At 44.5% G+C, this 22,382-nt stretch overlaps 1 protein-coding gene across 6 annotated transcripts in view; it reads right to left on the reverse strand.

The window, feature by feature from the left end:
• The window catches only part of BBS9 (Bardet-Biedl syndrome 9), a 478,425-nt gene that overhangs the window by 413,894 nt on the left and 42,149 nt on the right, over positions 1-22,382 (reverse strand). For all 6 annotated transcript variants that reach the window (XM_019483427.2, XM_019483428.2, XM_014602583.3 and 3 more), the window contains one exon: positions 14,916-15,090. In XM_019483427.2, the coding sequence (XP_019338972.1) occupies positions 14,916-15,090 (175 nt within the window). The remainder of the gene's footprint in view (positions 1-14,915; positions 15,091-22,382) is intronic.

Raw genomic sequence — 22,382 nt, forward strand, 5'->3', positions numbered from 1 at the left:
CCCAGATGACCTCAGGGACACCATGATTGTGACAATCATCCAGAAAGAAGACAAGTCCAACTGTGAAAATTACAGAGGGATCACCTTGGTTAAGCAGGAGTTAACCAAGACTGTGTCATTGCTGCAACACTTCTCAATATTCCTTACTGCAGTGCTACATCTGACCACCAACAAGGTTCCAGTTGGAGTGGAGCTAAACTAGCAAATAGATAGTAAGCTGTTTCATCTCAGTCAACCCCAGCCAAAACCAAGACCACCCTGACCTCAACCATTGAGCTACAGCACGCTAATGATGCTGTAGTCTGTGCTCACTTGGAAGCAGACCTTCAGGCAATCATCGTATTTGCCGAGGCATACAAGAAAATGAGACTAACGCTTAACCTTCAGAAGACTAATATCCTCCATTAACAAGCTCTTAATGAGCAGTCCCCAGCTCTGGTAATTCAGATTCATGGTGAGACTCTGGAGAACGTTGAGTATTTCCCATACCTACGAAGCCACCTCTAGCAGAAGGCTGGCATAAATGAAGAAATCTAACACCACCTCAAATCTGCAAGCACAGCCTTCGGACACCTAAGGAAATGGGTGTTTGAAGATTGTGACAGCAGATCTGAAACTAAACCCAGGATTTATCAACCGGCTGTGATCCCCACCTTGCCGTATAGAGCTGAGATGTGGATAATGTACAAGAAACACCAAGTCAGAAGTACTATCAACGCTGCCTGTGGAAGAACCTTCAAATCCAATGGAAAGATAGATGTACCAACATTAGTGTCCTCTTGTAAGCAAACATCACAAGCATTGAGGTAATGATCATCCAACATCAACTTCGCTGGGCTGGCCACGTCATTCAGAGGTCCAACTTCAGAAGCAAGTTTTATTCTCCCAGCTCAGGCAAGGCATACACTCAAGAAGAGGGCAAAGAAAACATTTCAAGGACATCCTCAAGGCCAACTTGGAAAAAAATGCAACATCAACTTCAACTCATGGGAGACTAGCACCCTACTAGTGCCCCTCACTCCCAACCTCAAGACTTGGAGGATACACATGGAGGAAGACAGTCTGCTACAAGAATCTCAGCACTTTGAAACCTTACAACGATAACAGGAGATGGAAAAGCAGGAGTGCCAGAAACAGCATGTTGCAGACTAAACCAAGAATCTGGAGCCACCCACCTTACATGGAAGCACATGCCCAAGTTGTAGCAGAGTCTGTCAACCCCGGATTAGTCTCGTCAGCCATCTTTGGACCCACAGATAAGACAATCATGGAAGACAATCATCCTCAACTGTGAGGGACTGCTGAAGAAGAAGCAGGGAGACCATGAATAGGCCAAAACCAAAGTAGAGAATGGGAAGAAAAGATGCTTCAAAAGCAGCAGTAAAACTAGACTGCTTAAACAGGAAAATTTCTTCCTTTATTCCAGGTAACAGTGGTTTTTCTTATGCCTTATAGCTCAATGATGATTAGGTGGGATCCAGAACATTTTAATACAGGTGTGTCAAACTCCCTTGGCTTCCCAGGCTAGATCCAGACCTATCTCTGGCAGCAGGGCATTAACTGTGGTGGCATTAACTACCTCTGGTTCCTGAGTTATAGATGGACTAATGCACCCATGCTCATCCAAGCCCCTGAAATCTCAAGTTGCCCTACAGATTCAACTCATCTGCAGGTAAGCTCAGGTCCAATAGACAGGTGAGAAGAGTCTTCTGGATATTTGAAAGAGACAAGATTTTACTCATCTCCAAAGAAACATGCCCCATGGCAGTATTGAGGTGCCATAAATGCTTCATGTGTGTTTATCAAAACAGAACATGCAAAACCACTTACAAAAGGAAAAATCAATTTTGAGAAAAATGAGCAGGGCAGCCAGAGGAACAAGAAGCTGTGATCAGCAAAGCTCTCGTGACTAGGGACCTACCTAAGTTGTGAAAAGATAAAGGGTTTTTCATGGCCTGCTTGCAGGGTGGAGAGCCCACGCTGCAAGCATTTACTTGCAGGCTCAGCCCTCAGCACTGATTGGCAGAGAGGCCAGGGAAGGAGGAGGGATAAGGGGGCAGCTGCCATCTTGATAAGTGGCTGCCCTGCCCCTCGGCACTGATTGGCAGAGAGGCCCCAATGGGGGGAAGAGGGACAAGAGGGCAGCTGCCAGCCTGCTTGCTGCCCTTCATATCGGCCTACCAGCTGGTGTCTTCCCTTCCCAGCAGCTCTGACTCTCCACTGGGGAGCCAGCCTTTTATTTTTATTAAGTTTTTTCTGTTGTCAATTTTGCATATTGCATGGACAATCCGAGATTCCACAGTTTCTTCAAAATCCTTGAGACTATGAATGAAGTAGGTCCCTACTCATGATGCAATATCCTTGCCTCAGCAAAGTGCCATAACTAGCAAACAGATTACTGCTCTTCACAGCAAAGTTCACTGGACCTGCACTTGTCTACTTGCATACTTCTCAGTTTCCTTCCCAAAACTTGGAGGATACTTACTTATTAAAAGGGTGGGAATAGCTATTGTTTACAGTTCCCTTCACATTAGCTGGTTTTTGATGTTACAGAGAGAATATTCTTAAGTAGGCATTTATCATTTCTTTAGATAATTTATCACTTAGTCATGAATGGCCAGATAAGTGGTTTGTGATTCTAGCTTAGCTTTTCCAAAACTGATCCATAGGGGAGCAGGTATAATTGCACGTGGAAAAAGTGTCTCCTACCAAAGCTCTGGCTTGTCTCCTTATGCCTGCTTTGTTGCCCAGCTGACCCTCAAGCTACTGTTCATGATAGAGGATGCTGACTTCCAAACATTTAATGATAAAAGACCCCATTAAAATGGTAATTTATTTATTTACATTTGTATGGAATACAGCAACCAAATGACAGAACTTCCTATAAACAAGCTATAAACAATGGCACTGAGGAATAAGACTAGACTTACAGTTTTAGATTTGATATCTATTGTAAGGCATTGTTAGTAGCCTGGTGCAGCTTTTCAATGCAGCCATTAAAATGATCAATTGGACATTCCTCCATTATATGTACTATAGATTGGATTTTGCCACACTCACATTTGGTGTCTCTAATAAAATTCCATTTAGATAGTAGATAGTTACATCTATCTTGTCAGTATGAACCCTAATCATAGATTTCATATATCTATGAAATCTACTCAACGTTGTCCAGCTCCGCCTTTGTAGAGCAAAGCCAGGAGGTTTAGATGTGGAATCCATGATAAGAAATTTGTTAAGGATGTCAATTGTATTCCATTACTGGATCCATTTTTCCTTGATGTCAAAGTTTTGTCATTCACCAATTTTCCCATACTCCAAACTGGCCTTCTCAACTTAAGCCTTGGCCTACAGGTATCATTAAGTTCCTCAAAAATTGGTAGTGAATTGAAAAATAGCAGTGTTATTCCATTATAACTAAGGCACTATTAAGGCTGTGCAAAGCTTTGGTCACTGATTCGATTCAGAGGAGATCCGGGCTGATTCGGCATCCAAATCTTCGAATTTGAATCAAAGCGAAGCCTCCGATTCAATTTGGAGAGATTGGACGATTCAGACATAAACACAGCTTTATGTGTTTTTTCTATATACCTCAAGATACCAGGCGGCTTGTGAACGATGAAATGATGGGGCAGATGGAGGATCCCTCAGGAGCGCAGGGGGGTCCCCAGCACATTTGATGGCAGACCCGGAAGTGGACCAGAAGCATTTCCAGTCCACTTGTGGGTCCACCGTGAAGTGCGCAGGTCCCCCCCACCACGACTGGTGCCTCCTGGGTCTGGGGGAGCACCCAGGGTCCCCCCACAGCCAATCATCAAGCCGGAGGGGGGCAGGGGGATCTGCCACTGAGCACATGAGGGGGCCCCCCCGCGCTCCTGTGGGATGCTCCATCCACCCCACTATCTCAGCATTCACATGCCATGCCTGGTACCTCGAGGTGTGTAGAAAAAACATTTAAAGCTGTGTGTATGGCCGGATCACTGATTCTCTGAGTCATAATCAAATCTTCAGATTCAGCTGAATCAAATCGGAACAGTGATCTGAATCAAATCACTGTCCCCAAAATTGGGCCGAATCTGAATCAAATATGACCTGCTTCACACACCCCTGCTACCTACTGTGGGGCTGAATCCTGAAAATACAGAACTGCTGAATACAGAATTGGTGCAGTCAACTGCCTCAAGTTCACATGATTACTTAAGCTTCAGGAAGAAGGCACTCAGAAAGTTACCAGTCATGAAGTAGGGCATTGAGATACATGGTATTAATTGTCTTGATCAGTCCATTTTAAATGTTTAGTTTTGATTTTTTGAATTTCCGTGAGGGTAACCATCTGCATCCAGTATCCCAGATCTAACCCTAGATGGAAAGTGGGGCCTAGGAGTATGCTTGCAAAATCTTTTATATTAGGCACAAATTAAAGGAACTTCCACTAACATGCAAACAGCACCACAACATAAGCTAATAAAACTATGCCAATCATGACAACACTCATTTACTTGTAGGTTGCATGCCCGTATGCCAACCTTATATTTTTACAATGTGTGCTCCCCAGGGCAGGGACTCTCATTTTACTGTATTAATTTTAGACATGGAAAATTATAATGTGCTATACTTTATATAAATACAATACTGATAGCACAGATTGGATTTCGCCACACTCACGTTGGGGGTATCATTATATATGACAATTTTCCAAGTCTAGAATCTAATTATTGGATAGTCATCTTAAATTCATCCCATTCTCTACCCCCCGCTGCAGTAGGGAAAAGCAGTAGCAGGGAGATAGGTGGTAAGAGGGCTGGTTGTGGGGGGATGGGGGAAGTCAAGCAGCCTGACCCCCACCCCTTGCCTCTGCCACATGACACAGGGGATCCAGGCGCAGGCTGCACTGAAGCACCCCAGAGCAACCCTGTGTTCTGTAAGCAGCACTGGTTCCAGCCTGCATGCTATAGGCATGGCGTGCCCCATAGTGGCCCCACATGCTGCGTGCAGTGACTCCTGGGCTTGGCACATGCGTGTGAAGTGTGCAGGCCAGACGCAACAGGGGTAAATACCAACCCAGCCTGTAGACCAGCCAGGTGACCCTCATCCAGCCCATCAGGCTGGATGAGTTTGGCACCCCTGCCCTAGAGGATTACGGCACTGATGTAAACAAATTGGACTCTACAAGGGTGGAATGGATTTAATTTCCTCAAACTTTTCAAAACATATATAGTAAAATGTTTTACCAGTAACAGGGTGCTAGTCCCTTGTTTCCATTAAAAAGATAGTTATTGTGAATTTGCACAAGTAATGTGGCTCTATGATGAACTGACTTATGCCAAGCTCTGATCATTTTAAGTATTGAAGTTTTTACATAACAGACGCTATAATAGATGCCTAAAATAGCGATTCACAAAAGATGGGCTGTCACTTATGAGGGAAAATAAAGCTGTACTAAATTGCTCATGATCAAAACTAAGTACTGAGAGCTGAAATACAAGTACCCTTGGGATTCATACAATAGCTGCTTGTTGCATTTCTAATGATATTCATAGATGTCTATTTCATTCTTAACCAGAACCATAAGGCCAACACATACAGAGGAAAACTTTCCTTTAATCCAGGGACAAGTTGCTTGGAAACTTGAATTAAAAAATACTGATACCAAATAAAACTCATGAAATTATGTCTGTTGTCATGCTCCCATTTATTGTACACAAACTCTCACCCCACATTTCTTCCTTATTTCCAGTACTTCACTAACCTTCCTCTTAATTTTTACCTTCATGATCTTGTCCAACTCTTCTCTCACAATAGCCCCTGTACTTGCATTACTCCTCCTACCCCCACTTAATATAGCCTTTAAAAAAAAAAACAATTATCCACTGTATGCTATTTTTTTAAATCCTAACATAATGCATACATGTCCAACATTCTTCTGGATATCTAATGTATTGTAGCTTTGAATCATGCTATTTAACTTAGATGGAGAATAGTTTTTGAGCTTTTGAGTTTTTTCATTTTTTTCTTAAACCGATACCATGGACATTGATTATACTTAAAGTGGGATGTCAAACTCATCCAGACCTGGGCATTGCCTGTGGGCCATGTCAGACCCACTGACTGGCCTCACATCCCAGAACCAATGTGCAGGGCCAATCTGGTGAGGGCAGCTCATGCAGCATGCCCCAAACCAGCCTGCGTGCAGCACATAACAGCACCAGGCTGGGGCCCATGCATGGAGTGCATGCTGCACAAGATGCCTGGAAACTGGCCCTGCACACTGTCTCTAGTGTGTGGGACCAAATCAGCCCTAGAGCCAGTGTGCAGAGCCAGTCCAGTGGGGCAGCACATGCAGCATGCACCCTGGAACAGCCCAGAGCTACATGCAGCACACACGCTGGATCCAGATCCACACACTGCATACAGCATGTCAGACCTAGTCCATGGCTTGAGCTGCACGTGGCACACAGAGCCAGTTTAGGGCATGTGGTGCCCATGAGAGACCAGCCCTGCATGCTGGTTCTAGTGCAGAGTGATGGTCTGTGGGCCAGATCTGGCCCCAGAGCCAGTGCACAAGCCTAGTCTGATACAGACATCACATGCAGCACCCAACAGACTGGCTTTGTGTGCCACATCTCTGACACCCCGATTGAGAAGAAAAAGAGACTGTTGATGTTTTACCTTCTTATACCAACCTGTAATAGGGATGCATTGACACAGATGTTTTTGGGCCGATACCAATGGCCAATCTTTAACAAGCCATATCAGTCGATACCAATACAATTGCCAATATACAGCCTGGCAGCTTGGAGAGTGGCATCCAGCTGGTAAGTCTATTGGGGGGAAGCGGGTGGGGGCAGATCAAGGCCCCTGCATTGAGGGAAAAAGCAGGGCTGGCACTGGAGCAGAGGCAGGGGAAGGCACTGCCCAGCCAGGGCAGGGCAGCGGCAGTGTTGGGAGGGAGGCTACAGTGAATTTTTTGGTGGCTGTAGCACCCCCACCCCCAGAGCCACTACCTGTCCCAGCCCAGCCCCCCGCCAGAAATAGCCCAGCACCACCCCTGGCTCCTGCCCACAGTGGCAGCCTGCCCTCACCCAATGCAAAGATCCAAGGCTCACACTAAACGATTACAGCCAAGTGTCTGGTCTAACCTGCTCTTGAAAATTTCCCAGGATGGAGATCCCACAACTTCTCTATGTAGCCTGTTCCAATGTTTGACCACTCATTTGAGAACCCAGAGAGTACTTCCAAATGTCTACATAAAATTTCCTCTGATATAGTTTAAGGCCACTTTGGTGGGACCATTTAGTCAGGGATGATCCTGCCTTGAGCAGGCTAGCTACTCATTTCCAGTCTTTATTTGTGTATGTGGTTATTCCAACCCAGTGCAAGACTTCGTACTTGTCCATGCTGAATGTCATCTGGTGAACTGTGGACCACTTTTCTAATCTATCCGTGTCATTTTGGATCCTAACCCTACCCTCCAGAGTATCTGCAACTACACCCAACTTAGTGTCATCTACAAATCTGCTAAGCATGCATTCAATCCCATCATCCAAATCATTAATAAGGATGTTAAACAACACCAAATCTAGGACAGACTGTTGGGGAGCCTCACTTGATACCTCCTCCCAACTAGACACTGAGCCATTGATGACTACTTGTTGATCCAACCAGTCATGTATCCACCTGACAGTACTTTTGTCTAGTCCAGCAATTCTTAAAGAGGGCTGCAGCAGACTGGTGTACCCAGAGAATAACAAGAGTGTGCTATGAGACACCCCCACCCCCCTCCCAACTGCACAAGGAGGTAAGCCTGTCCCAGCTACTCCAGTGATACCTACGGCTGCTGCTGCCTTCCCTGCTCCCAGACAGCCCTTGTGCCAGCTCCTCCCACCCGTTCCCAGCAGAGTACTTTGATAAAACCAGGAAGGTAGATGAATGGATGCACAGACAGAACTGTGTTTTGCAGCCTGTCTCATCCCCTCTGCTCCTCCCGTGTTTCTGGGGCCAGCAAGAGGGGCTGTGAGAGTGATTGCTGAGGCTGTTCCTGAAAGGTCTCAGGTACCAGCAGAGAGGGCTGCCTTTGCTCCTGAGATACAGAACAGGGACCAGCAGAGGGCACAGCAAAGGGCACAGCAGGTAAGGTCCTGTCCCTGCCCACCCTTAAGCGGCTCCAGCTAGATTAATGATTCTCAATGTTTTTTTAGCCTCAAGGGCCCTTCTCCATATCTCTTCTGAATTTAGATCTCAGTGATTTTAAATCAGGATGCAACAAAATTCAGAAAATTTGTGGCGTTTGTTTGTTTTTTTAATTTTATGTATTAATGAATCCAACTTATAAAATAACCAATCCAACATTTAAAAATACAATCAATCCTCCAAATATACAAAGACAAGATATACCAATCTCCCACCGATAGCACTACCACAGCCCATAATATCCACGAAGTCTTCTGCTCCTTTCCCTTTCCACTCAGTCTCTGACAGCTCCCTAACATCTCCATCAATGTTAGCTTCCAAATTTCCTTTTCTTTACACAATAAATTCACTCCTCCACCTGTCCAGCACTGCATACAAAATGAATCCCACCATCATCACTCACCTCTACCCCCAAACCTCAAAATTAATTGCCAGGCTCACAGAACTTGCACTTCAATATATGAAACAGGTTTCTCACATTTTCTAGTTTTGGCTAGAGAAAAAAAAGCAACAACCTCCACCAGATTCACTTAAGCATCTTTTGCCTTCTTCCCTGTCGAGCAATGACTTGATAGGTCAACTTTTCCATTATTAAAATTTCACACACATTTTGGAATCAGTCAGTGATTTTAGACTTTGCTCCCAAGCTTTTGCAATTGTAATTCTTGCAGCCAGTAGAAGAGGAGTGATCAATTCCCCATGAACCTAAGGAGTTATCTGATAGTTGGTATCCTGTTATTTCCTACAATATGACTCTAGCCTCCTTCCAGAAAAATTAGTTCTGGGACATGTCCACCATAGGTGGAAGAATCCTTCCAAATAACCACATTCCCTCCAACATTTTCCCATTCCTATAACATAAATGCCTTTAATTTTAAGTGCGTTGAGATACTGATGATATAGGATTTTAAAATAATTTTATTTTGTTATTGTGCAGATGGATGTGAGGATCACTGTTCCAGATGTCTTCCCATTTTTCAGCACAGGTATGATTTCCTCTAGCAGGGTAATAGAATATGTTTTGTGCTTTGAAAAATAAGTATCTATATATACCTCATTGGGGGCAAGACTGGAGTGTACCACCAATTTTAATCTACGGAAAAAAAAAGACAACTGCTGGACAGATCATTGTCTTGTCAGATCCACAATGAACAATTGACTTGCTCCAAAACACCAAAAACAGCCAAAAGCAATGCAAGGGTTTTTCAACATCAAATCTCTTCAAGACACAAAAGTCTGCAAGGATCTCACACAGTGTCTTCACTAAGGCTAGGGATAAAAGTCACACACAAACCAGTTTAAGTGATTAGAAACTGATTTAAACCTGCAACAGAACAGAAATTCAGTGCACATAAACTGCTTTTAAAATGGCCCAAACTGATTTTAAAACAAATCTCATAGATTCATAGATGTTAGGGTTGGAAGGAACCTCAATAGATCATCGAGTCCGACCCCCTGCATAGGCAGGAAAGAGTGCTGGGTCTAGATGACCCCAGCTAGATGCCTATCTAACCTCCTCTTGGACCTCCAGGGTAGGGGAGAGCACCACCTCCCATGGGAGCCCATTCCAGACCTTGGCCACTCGAACTCTGAAGAAGTTCTTCCTAATGTCTAGTCTAAATCTGCTCTCTGCTAGCTTATGGCCATTATTTCTTGTAACCCCCAGGGGCGCCTTGGTGAGTAAAGCCTCACCAATTCCCTTCTGTGCCCCCATGATGAACTTATAGGCAGCCACAAGGTCGCCTCTCAACCTTCTCTTGCGGAGGCTGAAGAGGTCTAGGTGCCCTAGTCTCATAGGGCTGGGCCTGCAAGACCTTAACCATACGAGTGGCCCTTCTCTGGACCCTCTCCAGGTTATCCACATCCCTCTTGAAGTGCGGCGCCCAGAATTGCACGCAGTATTCCAACTGCAGTCTGACCAGCACCCGATAGAGCGGAATTATCACCTCTTTGGTTCTGTTCGTCATGCATCTGCTGATGCACAATGAAGTGCCATTAGCTTTTCTGATGACTTCATCACACTGACGACTCATGTTCATCTTGGAGTCCACTAGGACTCCAAGATTACTTTCAGCTTCTGTGCCACCAAGCAGGTCATTTCCTAGGCAATAGATATGCCGGACATTTTTCCTCCCTAGGTGCAGCACTTTGCATTTCTCCTTGTTGAATTGCATTCTGTTGTTTTGCACCCATGTGTCCAACCATCCAGGTCTGCTTGTAGTTGTTCCCTGCCCTCTGGTGTGTCTACTTCCCCCCACAGCTTTGTGTCATCCGCAAACTTGGACAGAGTACACTTCACTCCCTCATCCAAGTTGCTGATGAAGACATTGAAGAGTATCAGTCCAAGGACGGAGCCCTGTGGGACCCCACTGCCCACACCCTTCCAGGTTAATACCAACCCATCCACTACGACTCTCTGGGTACGGCCCTCTAGCCAATTCGCCACCCACCAGACTGTGTAGTCATCCAAGTCACAGCCTCTTAACTTGTTCACCAGTATGGTGTGGGATACCGTATCGAAGGCCTTCCTGAAGTCTAAGTAAACGACGTCAACCCCTACTCCTACGTCCAGGTGTTTTGTAACCTGGTCATAAAAAGAGACTAGATTAGTCAGGCACGATCTACCTGCTATGAACCCGTGCTGGTTTCTCCTCAGCATAATTTTTCCTGCCCGGCTCTTACAAATGTGAGCCTTGATAATTTTTTCAAAGACTTTGTCAAGGATGGAGGTGAGACTGACTGGTCTATAGTTGCCCGGGTCCTCCTTCCTCCCCTTCTTGAAAATGGGGACCACACTGGCCCTATTCCAGTCCTCTGGGACCTGGCCCATGTGCCACAAGTGTTCAAACACTCCCGCCAGTGGCTGCACAATGACGTCAGCCAGTGCCTTCAGTACCCTTGGATGGAGCTCATCTGCTCCTGCCGACTTAAACACATCCAGCTCCTCCAAGTGCCTCTGCACCATCTCAGGGTCTATGCTAGGTAGTCTGGCGCCCTGCTGCTGCCTCTCTACACTCCCAGTGAGAGACTTGTCTTGCCCCTCGCTTAGGAACACTGAGGCAAACAACTCATTGAGGAGTTCAGCCTTGTCCCCCCTGTCTGTCACCAATTGCTTCATGCCCATTTAGTAGAGGTCCTATTCCACCCTGGGCCTTCCTTTTACAACCTATATATCTAAAAAACAATTTTTTGTTATCCTTAACTTGGGATGCCATCCTCAGCTCCATGGTAGCTTTGGCCCGTCTAACTGCCTTCCTACAAGCACGAACCAAATCTGGTTGACTGTAGTAATCAGACATAACTGATTTAGGTCAAACCAGTTTAACAGAACTTCTGTCCCAAACTCCTTCCTGGTTTAAATTAACTCACAGTCCTCCAGCATCCCAGGATGCTTTGCAGCCCTGGGCTGGGCTGTCTACTCCAGAGGGCCGGCTGGCTGAGAAGGGGCTGGGGGTGGTAAACCATGCTCCACAGTATCCTCCTCGCTGTTTGAGTAGCAGGAGCAAGGGGTGTGACCAGACAACAGCAGCTTGAGGGGAAGGGGGATTTAATCCCCCCTCCCCTCCATCTCCCACTGGCATGGGACCCCGTCTGGGGTCTGCCTGGCTTTCCTCTCCACTCACTGCTTTAGCATGGCCAGACCCCAGCCCCAGGCCTGAAGCGAAGGGGAAAAAGGAGGGGGAAATCACAGAGAAGAGGAGCTGGCAGGGACCTCCAGAGGTCCTCTAGTGTCTAATCCAGCCCCTGCCTGAGCCCTGGCCAGACCCTCCTGTACAAGCACGATCTAAAGTTTAGAAGATTTGCTTACAGCGCCCACAACTGAGAACACCCACTGGGGGGCTCTGTACTGCTGGGGAAAAAGGCCACCAAGGGCTTCCTATGGATGGTTTTCTCCCCGCTCCACAGCAGGGCCCAACACTGTGCCCCTCTAGCCCTGAACCCCAAGGCAGCATTGCACAGAGGCTCCCCTCCCCGCCAAAAGCCCTGTGGTGGGGAAGGAGGAAATGGAGGAGGGAAAGAGCCCTCCACAACCCACAGCAGTTCCATAACAGTCCAGCCTGGCCTAGGTGCGGGTGTAACAGAGCACAGGGTGTACTCTGTTACTCACAGGGGCATGAGCAGACAGCCAAGCAGCTTGCAGGTGGCTGCACTCTCAATCAGGCACAATTACTTGATTGGGAACAGGGCCCAGCTGTTCTTTATAAGAGAAAAGCCCTGAGCACTGTGGCCAGCAGTCTGCTGCTAGCAACTGGGAGAAGAACACCCGGCTGGAGCTGCTGCACAAACCATCCTGGAGGTTCAGGGTAGGAGCTATGGGGAAGGTGGAGGCTCCTGGTCCTGGGACATGACCTAAAACTGCACCCTGCTTGGGCTGGATGGTTTGGTGGAACTGCCAGTGGCAGGGCAGTCTCCAGGAAATGCCACACCTGGGCCTCCTCAGTGAAGGGCAAGTATGGGGTGCCAGAAAGCCTCAGCCCCCGCTGCCTTGTGGGTGACCCAGTGGAATGGAAAAGGTAGGGGAGACACACCCTAAAGAACAAAGCAAGAGTCCAGGCTCACAGTGAGTCCTGAGGCAGGGCCCAGTTCATGAAGGGATCCGAAGAAGTTTCCAGGCTCGCTGAGAGTCCTGAGTTGCAGTGTGAGGCTCCAGGGAGGTGGGGCCCTAAACCTACTGGGGAGCTGTGTGTGAAGCTCCTGGAGCAAAGGGATAAGGGAATTAAAGCCCAGTGTCAGGCAGGGGATGAGCTTGGGGATATTGAGAAGCCCAGAGTGAGGCATATGGGGCTTGAGGCCCAGTGTGGGGCATGAGGGAACCAAGAGGGTGCCAAGCCAGGCACAGAGCCTAGGGAAAAGGTCACAGCTGGGAGCCCTGAGCACATGGTTTTAAGTCCCAGTGTGAGGGCACAAGGATCACAAGTCCCAACGTGAGGTCATGGGGATTGCGAGTTCCAGTGTGAGGGCACAAGAGTGAGAGTCCTGGCATGTGGCACTGGAGTGAGGGTCCCAGTGTGAGGCACTGGGGAGATATGGATGCCACCTACGAGGCATGGGACACAGTATAGGGAAGGTCAGAGTCATGTACATAGGCCCTTGGCAAGTAAATGGGCAGCCTCCCACCCGGTTAACATCTAATTAATATCATCGAAGGTGTGGCAAACGTGGGAGGCAGGCAGTTAGCCCAGAGACAAGTGGGCAGGCCAATGATTTGACCGGCCCCAGGATGCCCACTTGTTACAGCGGAGAGCCAGGCGCAATCCAGGTACACAGCTCCCATAGCCCTAACTGGCTGGGAAGGGCCCTGCCCCCATGGCCCAGCCCAGCTCAGCCCCTCCGTTCCCACCCTCAGCAGCATCTGAAGGCTGGCCCAGCTCAGCCCCGCAGCCCCAGACAAGACAGGTAGATAGCGGGGCCGGGCTTCAGGGACAAGGCCCTTCTCAGCTGGCTGCAGCTCCCACAGCCACAACCCAAGCCAGAGGGGGAGAGGCGTGCCCACCATAGTGGCTCCATGATAGCCCGGCCCAGTCTGGGTGTGGGGAGCCAGGAGTAATCTGGGTGCACAGCTCCCGCAGCCCCAAGCTGCAGCCAGCTGGGAAGGACCCTGATCCTGCGGCCTGGCCCCATCATCCACCAACTGTGCTGGACAGAACATCATGTGCAGATGCCCAATTCTTGACTCCCAAAACAAGTGCTGTACTCCCAGCTTCACGGTGGCTTAACATTTTATGGCAGCTAGAGGAAATGCTACGAGGACATGTTGAAGGCATACCTCAAGAACATGGATGCTGACATCAAGAGCTGGGAGGAGCTGGCTGCTAACCAACTCCAATGGTGCCACAACCTCAGCCAAGTGGCAGCCTACTTTGAGGTAAAGTATCTTGCCCTCAAAGCAGAGAGGAGAGAACAGAGGAAGAGAGAAGACAGAAACCACAGCATATAGCCTACTCTGCCTTGAAGAAAGAACTGCAACTTCTGCAGATGGATCTCTGGCTCAAAGATGGGACTCTGAAGTCCCCTCAAGACCCATCAATGAGCTTTCCTCCATCTTTAAATCAAGGGCTTGTCAATGAGTAGGACCTCCAGTTGTTCTTGTTCATTCGCAATGCTTCTTACATTAGTATATAAACTCAAATACCCTATATGTATGTATACACACACACACACATTCTCAGGGAGAAGACTGGACAATGTTCCGAGAGAAAGTGTACACACACACACACACACACACACACACACACACACACACGTTCTCAGGGAGAAGACTGGACAATGTTCCGAGAGAAAGTGTACACACACACACACACACACACACACACACACACACACACACACACCTGGCTGCCCAATCTTCTCCCTGAGAACATTACTAAGGCTTCTGATATTGCTGCTCCATACTATGTTTTTAGCCAGGTCCCCTGACTCTACTTATCTCTAGACTTTTGTCTCAATCTCCTGGTAATTACTATAAGGCAAATTTATACCTCTTCAGATTAATACACAAGCGCCCAAAGCTGCAATAAAATCACTCAGCTGGCAACTTAAATCTTGTTATGGGTTTTTTTTCCTCTTGCATGGAGAAATGTGGTACAACAGTAATAAAAGCAAATAAAATGTAAGTGTGATATTTATACTTCCACAGAACATACCCATTTCCATTTGGTCAATTTATACATTCTATGTTAGCAGCCACAAAAAAGCCCCACACAATAATTAACATGTATACATACTTGTAGCTCTCAACCTGTCGAGAGGAAGATACTGTAATGAAAGAATCCGTTCGAGAGCTGTAAGTTAATGGACCAGGCAGAAGAAAGCCAGGAAGAAATCGTCCAAAAGCATAACTTTCTTGTTCAAACAACATAAGCATTCCATCCATGGACTGTATGCATATCAAATCTCGACCTATATGAAATCGAAACAAAGCAATGTTAATCGGCCATTTATTTTTTAAGTAAACACATGGGCCTGAATTTTTATATACTTTAAGTGTAAAGGAACACTCATTTACCATTGGCAGTATAAAGGGGCTTTAAAATGGGCACAAGTGTAATTTACTTTCAATATAATGACCTTTTGCACTGTCAAAGCTATCTAAGGAAACCTTATTGCAACTAAGGCTTAGGTTTCAAGTTACATTTAGCTAATAGACCACTTATGACTCAAAACAGAATAGAATGAAGTCTTAAAACCCAAACAAATCTATGGAAAAACATCCATTAACTTAATGAGCCCATGACTTCACCCAGCATGTTCAAAGTTAAAGCTAATGCTCTACTACCAATATTTATATTGGCCCAATTAGGACTCTGCACAATGGAATGACTGGGAATAAAAAGAGGAGGGAAAAGAAATTGGCTAATTATAGAGCAAAGAACATCCATAGTGCAAATGAAACAAAGCCAGATTCAATGACTCCACTGCCCCAATGTCCTGCCTTTTCTAGCGTTCTAACCCCACCAGACCTTTTGAATCATAATCCTCTGAAATATGTTATCTGTGCAGTTCATAAAAGACCAAGGAGTTAAGCTTATAGAACAACAAAGCTTGTTTATTCAGAAAGCAGAGCCCAGCCTACTGTTGTGCTGTTCCCTTTGGTTGCCTCCTCAAATCCCAAGGCAAATGTAACAACTTATACATAACACTCTTAAAGGTATCCACACATCTTCTCCCTTTACGTGCAACATATCCCTTGTAATACTAATACTGGAAGTTAGTTCAACCCACAGTTAAAGCACATTTTAACAGGCCTCTACTAGTCTTTGTGTTGGCTTTTCAGCTCTAAGTGATCTTCTCAACTTCTCTGCATTCTCAATCCCTACTGGTTCAGTTCTTGTTTGGTTTCCTTGTTCAGATGTCTCTACTTCTGTGTCATTTTCAATCTCCTCTGTTATTTCTTGTTGCTTTGTTGTTAGCTGTTTCCTTTGGTGAGTCTTGTGATGTTGCTTCTTTTTTTCCCTTTTACAAGCTGAAAGTGTCATCTGCTGCTTCTTAACACCTGTCCTTCCAGTATGACAACTTTATAGGATCTGGAAACTACTTGATGGGAAAGTAGTGCTTTTTGTTTCCATGTTCATTCATCTGAAATAAGCACCATATCTTTGTTGTGCAGTTATAGTAACTCCCTGGAACCCCTGTCACAGTACCATTTTTGTTTGAGTTTGTTGATTTTTTAAATTTTTTCATGTCTTGCTTTTCATTCTGATGAGCATCATCCACAAGGTTTGGCAGCCTGGTTTTGAGTTTCCTGTGCTGAGGACAATCCATGTTTCATGGGTGTTGCCCTGTAATTTAAGAGTAACGGGTAAACATCCATGTGTGAATCTACGGCTTTTTTTTCCAATTTCTTCATTATTTGTAGTCGAGTACTATTTGTACTCCATCTTCCACCAGGCCATTGGATTATGGGTATGTAGGACTTGAAGTGATATGATGGAATCCATATTTGTTTGCAAACTCTTTAAACTCAAGATAGTTGAACTGAGGTCTGTTGTCTGTTCTCACAGTTTGTGGAATCCCATGTCTAACAAAAATCAATTTGATATGAGTTATGACACAGTTTGCTGCTTTACTTTTGAGCCATGAAATTTCAGAACAGTGAGAATAATAATCAAGCACCAATACATAATTTTTTCCTGCTGTGCGGGCCGGGCGTGATCCGGGCCCTTTTAGCGCTGCACGCGGGCTGTGGCCAGCAGCCCGGGCACGCCGGGTCGGAGAGGGCGGGCAACGAGCTAGAATTAGGCACAGATGCGTAATGGTAGATTTGAAGATTGTTTACTTACACCGGAGATGGTCGCGGTGCAGGCTGGAAAACTTGCTTGAGTTGCGGTTACAGACAAAACGACACGAACAATCAGATGGAGTTTGCTAGGCTCCTCGTAAACAGAGCTCCGGATGCCCTGGACAAGCGCGCCACCGAAATGGAAACTCGTAGATACGTCTTATGAAATTTTATAGTTCGAAGATGGGAAGAGGTGGGCAGTGGATCAGGCTGCCAGATTCCTCTGAGTCTCACACAAGGTTTCTATTGCCCTGCCGTGTACCCAGAGTCCCCATGAGATCGATGTGGAGTCCTCCTCGACCTGGGCGGAAACCACTCAAGCCTCTTATACGGCTAGCAGGCCAATTGCTAGCCGCCACATGGGAATAATTTAGAACTAGCCAATAGCGGGGGACAAATTTGCATACGGGTGGCGGGAACTCCTTTGCACCGTGCATTTCTGTTGCAACTTGAGAAATGCACCCCGCAAATAGAGCTGCAAATCGGTGGGAACTTTTCCCTTGCACGCGGGTTCTCTATACAGCAAAACTCCACTGTGCAATGAAGCTTTAATTCAACGGGGATAATTCTAGTGCCGAAGCACACACAAAATCATACCTTTGGGTTATGACACCTGCATGCATAAGTTGATGCCCACTTGATACCACAGAGCTCCATGACCATCATGGGCTCTTTTCTTTGCACTGATCTAGGCACGTTGTACAAGCCTTTTACAGTATCTTCGCTGTCATTATTTATGCTGGGCCAATGTAGAGCACCCCTTGCTCTTCTTTTGCATTCTGAAATGCCTAGATGCCCCTCATGTATTCTGTTTAACGTCTTTCTTTAGCACTGCTGGAACAGTAAGTCGTGAGTCTTTGAACAAAATGCCACCTGGTATTGACACCTCTTCCTTAAACTGAGAGTAGTGGTTACGTATATGTTTTCCAAGCCAACCAGCACAAATAGCTGTTATCACTTTTTGCAATGTGGTGTCCTGAGCAGTAGCTTCTGCAAGTAGTGCCCACATTTTATCTGTGACAGGAATCACTCTTTTAATTAGAGTAACACATACTATGTTTGAGTCAGGAATCCTGCTGCTGAAATGCCTCAGAAACCACTGTGGGCTGCATAAAATGGCTCCATGGGCCAGATTCAGCTGGAAATGCATAAAGTTGCTGACCTGAACTAAGCTACTAGAAAGCTGGAATGAAATGAGTGTAGCTGTATTTTTATTTTATTTATGTGAAACTTTTTAAAACTTACCGGTAATTTAACTTTTAACTAAATCTGATTTAACTGCCAATCTCTAAATGTAGATTTCCAAGTAAAATGGTTTATTTAAACAAACCTCTACAAAAACTATAAAATTAGTCAGTATGGTATAACACAGAACATTTTCTTTATCTCCCAAAGTGTAAAAGATTTTGGTAGATGATTTTACTGACCCACTGATGTAAAACACATTCATCTTATCCAAGCGCTTTAATAAGGCAGAAATAGCACTTTGGTTTAACAAAATCATAAATCAATGCATAGAAAAGAATTTCCTTCAACCTTAGAAAAATGCCATTCCTCTTATTAAACATGAAACAGAATGAAACAGTCCATTAATCAAGAGTCTACAGTGACTTCTAAAGGAAACTTAGCTAAGCTAACAATGAAAACTAATCTTTTAAAGTTAAATCATGTAAGGATCTATACAGATCACCTACATTTTGCAGAAAGTATTTGCAACATGGAAACCATTAAAGCACTGTTTAAAAGCCGACTAACATTTTGCCAGCTAGTGAAATCAGCCAAACTAGTGCCTTTTACTACACACTCTACAACTGAAAGTGATAAAGATCATATATATCATATCAGCAGCTTTTATGTCACTGGCTACTAGATTCACTGACAACTTCAATTTGATTATTAAATTCCATCAAGTTTTATTTTAAAACTTGTTTCAGGTTTCTAAACAGCTGATCTATAAATGTAGATTTTTAAGTAAAACATTTTATTTAAGCAAACCTCTTCAAAAACTATAGTCAGTCTTATATAGGACAGAACATGAGCTTTATCTCCCAAAGTGTAAAAAAATTTGGTGGATGATTTTAGACCACTGATGTAAAACGCATCCATCTTATCCAAGTGCTTTAGCAAGGCAGAAATAACGCTTTGTTAATCTTTCCTGTTACTTTGGTAGGTAGGAGTCATACATCTTCTTAGGAAATGCAAATTCTTTAACTCTGTTAACAGTTAAAAAATAAATAAATAAAAGCTTCCTGTTACCAAATTCAATCCTTTTAATAGAATTATGGATTTAACATGTACAAATCTTGAAGTGTTTTCTAAACGAGACGCTTGTTTTAGAGTTACAGTTTTCCTTAGGTTTTCTTACACTAAAACACATGTTTTTTAAATTATAAATCAGAGTTTTTTAATTATAAGCCAGGCTTCTGTTCAACCTAGGTGTTATTGTTTATAAAATCAGAAACATATTTTATATTATATACACATACACCTACTACATGTGGAAAGCCAAGCTTCGTTTGAAAATGTGTACAAAAAAATTTTATTAAAGAACCTTACTGGTCATTTGACTACTTATGCACTATTCACATGGCTCAAGAGATCAAATGTCACACTGTATGGCATTCAGGAGATTAAATCTACCACTGAACACAGTGAAAATAAACTTTCATTTGTTGCTTAAAGGCCAAGAATTTCTGAAGCACTAGCCAAGATCACACAAATGATTTAAACAACATATGATTCTGAAATTAGTCAAGGGAAATGATGTACAAGTAATTTTATGCAATGTTTAAACAAAAATAAAGCAAGGTGCATGAATCAGATTTTTTTAAGGGTTAATACTAAGGGTCTAACTTAATTTTGAATTTCTTGGTCTGGTAATTTAAAGAGCTGATGGCATCCTTAATTGATATCTCAACAAAAAATTAAACAGCATTTATTACAATTCTAAAAAGCAGTGGGGTAAGTCTGAACCAAAATATGAGAACTGGATTCAGTCCTCTCCTGGTTAGTGAAAACTTAGTAAATTCCCTGTAAACTTCTTAGTCACTTCTGCCTGAGATAAAGGTTTGAACCAGATCAAGTACGGATCAAGGTTTGAACCAGTGTTGAGAGAGACAGAGAGACAGAGAGACTTAATTTAATGCTAATGGCTGTACCATGAACTGCATAGCATCTCTAGTTTGTAAATGGCGTCTACTGAAAAAGTGAACATCTTCTCTCCAACCTCTTCTTACTACTTCTGACCTTGATATGATTTAGAAACTGATAAGCAATCGCCTCAGCAAGTCATGCAAGCACTCCAAGCAACTCCATGCTTGCAACTATCCATGCAAGCACTCTTTGATATATTCCCTAACCTTTGCTGTTGCTGATCAGAAAATACAATCCTACTAGAAAGACTTCTCTCCTCATCCTGCCCATCAGCCAGGGCCATCCCTGGGATGGGGCGGGGGGGCCGAAATCGGGGCGACTGCCCCGGGCCCCGCTCTTTGGGGGGCCCTACAGAGCCAGGCAGAGCAGCCGCATCCAGCTACTGGCTACCCCCACCCCTGCCACTGCCTGCAGGAGCTTTTTCAGATTCAGGGTGTGTGGGATAAAAAACAAAACAAAATTACAATCTACTTATAGTCTATTAAAGACCAAGAATGTCTTTCACATTTGGCTGGTTGAAACCTAGTTCCTTATACACCAGTGGTGCTCAACCTTCTGGTCCTACAAGCTGGAAGTTCTGCTCAGGCCTGCACTGCCCCATCCCATATGCCCAGATCAGGGCTCATGCTGCCTCTGCTCTGCCTGATCTAGTATGCAGGGCCACAGCCTGTGGGGTTCCCCATCAGTCCAGAAATTTGTCAATTGGGGAGCAGCAATTAACACTGTCACAGCTCCCCTTCACCAAATTTTTGGACCAGTAAGGAGTCCTGCAGGCCAAACCTGAGCACCCCAAGTAGACAGTGAGGCCAAGTACAGACAGTGAAAAAGCCCAAGGCCGAAGCAATTCAATCTTCTCAAGTTAGTCTAAATTGCATAACTTGAACTAAGAAGGAAGTTAACAGACATTCACTTTTGATTCCAGAAATGCAGCTACACACCTGTAGTGGTTCAGGCCAGGTGCTGGGGCATGCCTCCCTGCTCAGCAGGAACAGACAGCTTGGGCCAAGGCTAGCCTGCCCACCTGGCAAGGGGTGGAGGGTTATGGGGAAGATGCAAAGCATCCTTGGATACTGGGGGACTGTGAGTTAACTTGAATCTGGAGGAGATCTAGAACAGAAGTTCAATAAACCAATTTAATCTAAATCATTTAAGGCTGATACTTCATCCATCCAGGTTTATTTTGAACTGGTTTCAGCCATTTTGCAAGCAGTTTATGTGCACTGAACTTCTGTTGTGTTACAGATTTAAACTGGTCTCTGATCACTTATACCAGTTTGTGTGTAATTTCTGTCCCCAGCCTTAAGGATCAAGAGAGTCTCTTTCATATTTGGCTGGTTAGAACCTACTTCCTTATCTTTTAAATGTTGACATGAGTTATTCATGGTTTTGTCATCTCAGAACTGAATTACTGCACTCTATATATTATGTATAATATCTCTCTCTTTCCCACCTAATAATAAACAAACAACACCACACCTCATCAAGCTGCAGAACAAATTCACAACTCTCTCCTCTGAGCTTTAAGAAGCTAGCTAGTAGTGTCACAGATGAGACTCTCTCAGTGCACTCATGCACTGGCCCCTCAGAGTGCAAAATTCAATCCCCTAATTTTCTTCTCCTCAGCCCTACTGCAAGTTTATTACAAGTGTATTTTCCAGGAAACAAAATTGAACAAGCTTGCCATTTCCACTCTGGTCTCTATGGCTCCATTTTGGGTTATTTCAAGAAAGAAAAGCAAAACCTCAGGAAGTTTCACTCTTGTCTTCCTCGTTGCTCAATCCAGGGCAAGAGGAATCAAATATATATTTAAATTTGTCCTGAAATATTTCTTTAGCCATAGTAATATATTCCGTTTGACTTTTGGACAGTATGTTTCTTCTATCTTTATCCAATACTTATTGTAAATTAGTGTTATCCAATACACCAGATTGCTAAATTGGCCTGTCATTATAGTAATATTTAATGCATGGAACCATTAGTTCCCGCTTTTGCTGAGGTCTTTGGAAAGAACTTTTTAAACTAGGTTTCTTATTTCCCTAAACAAATTTATCATAGTGTGCCACTAATCTAAGAGATCTGTTGGCACTATAAGCAGTAGAGTTTAGAATAAATAATAATAATAATTTGAACTAGAATATTCCAACTACTGTAATTTTACCTAACCATTAAGTTTCATAAATTTTGATCAATTTTCTAAATTATTTTGGTTCTTTCAATCAAAAACATATAACTGGAACAGTACAAGTCCTCCAAATTTAGA

The sequence above is a fragment of the Alligator mississippiensis genome, chromosome 5 (genome assembly GCF_030867095.1).
Source record: "Alligator mississippiensis isolate rAllMis1 chromosome 5, rAllMis1, whole genome shotgun sequence".
In the NCBI taxonomy this organism is placed as follows: Eukaryota; Metazoa; Chordata; order Crocodylia; family Alligatoridae; genus Alligator; species Alligator mississippiensis.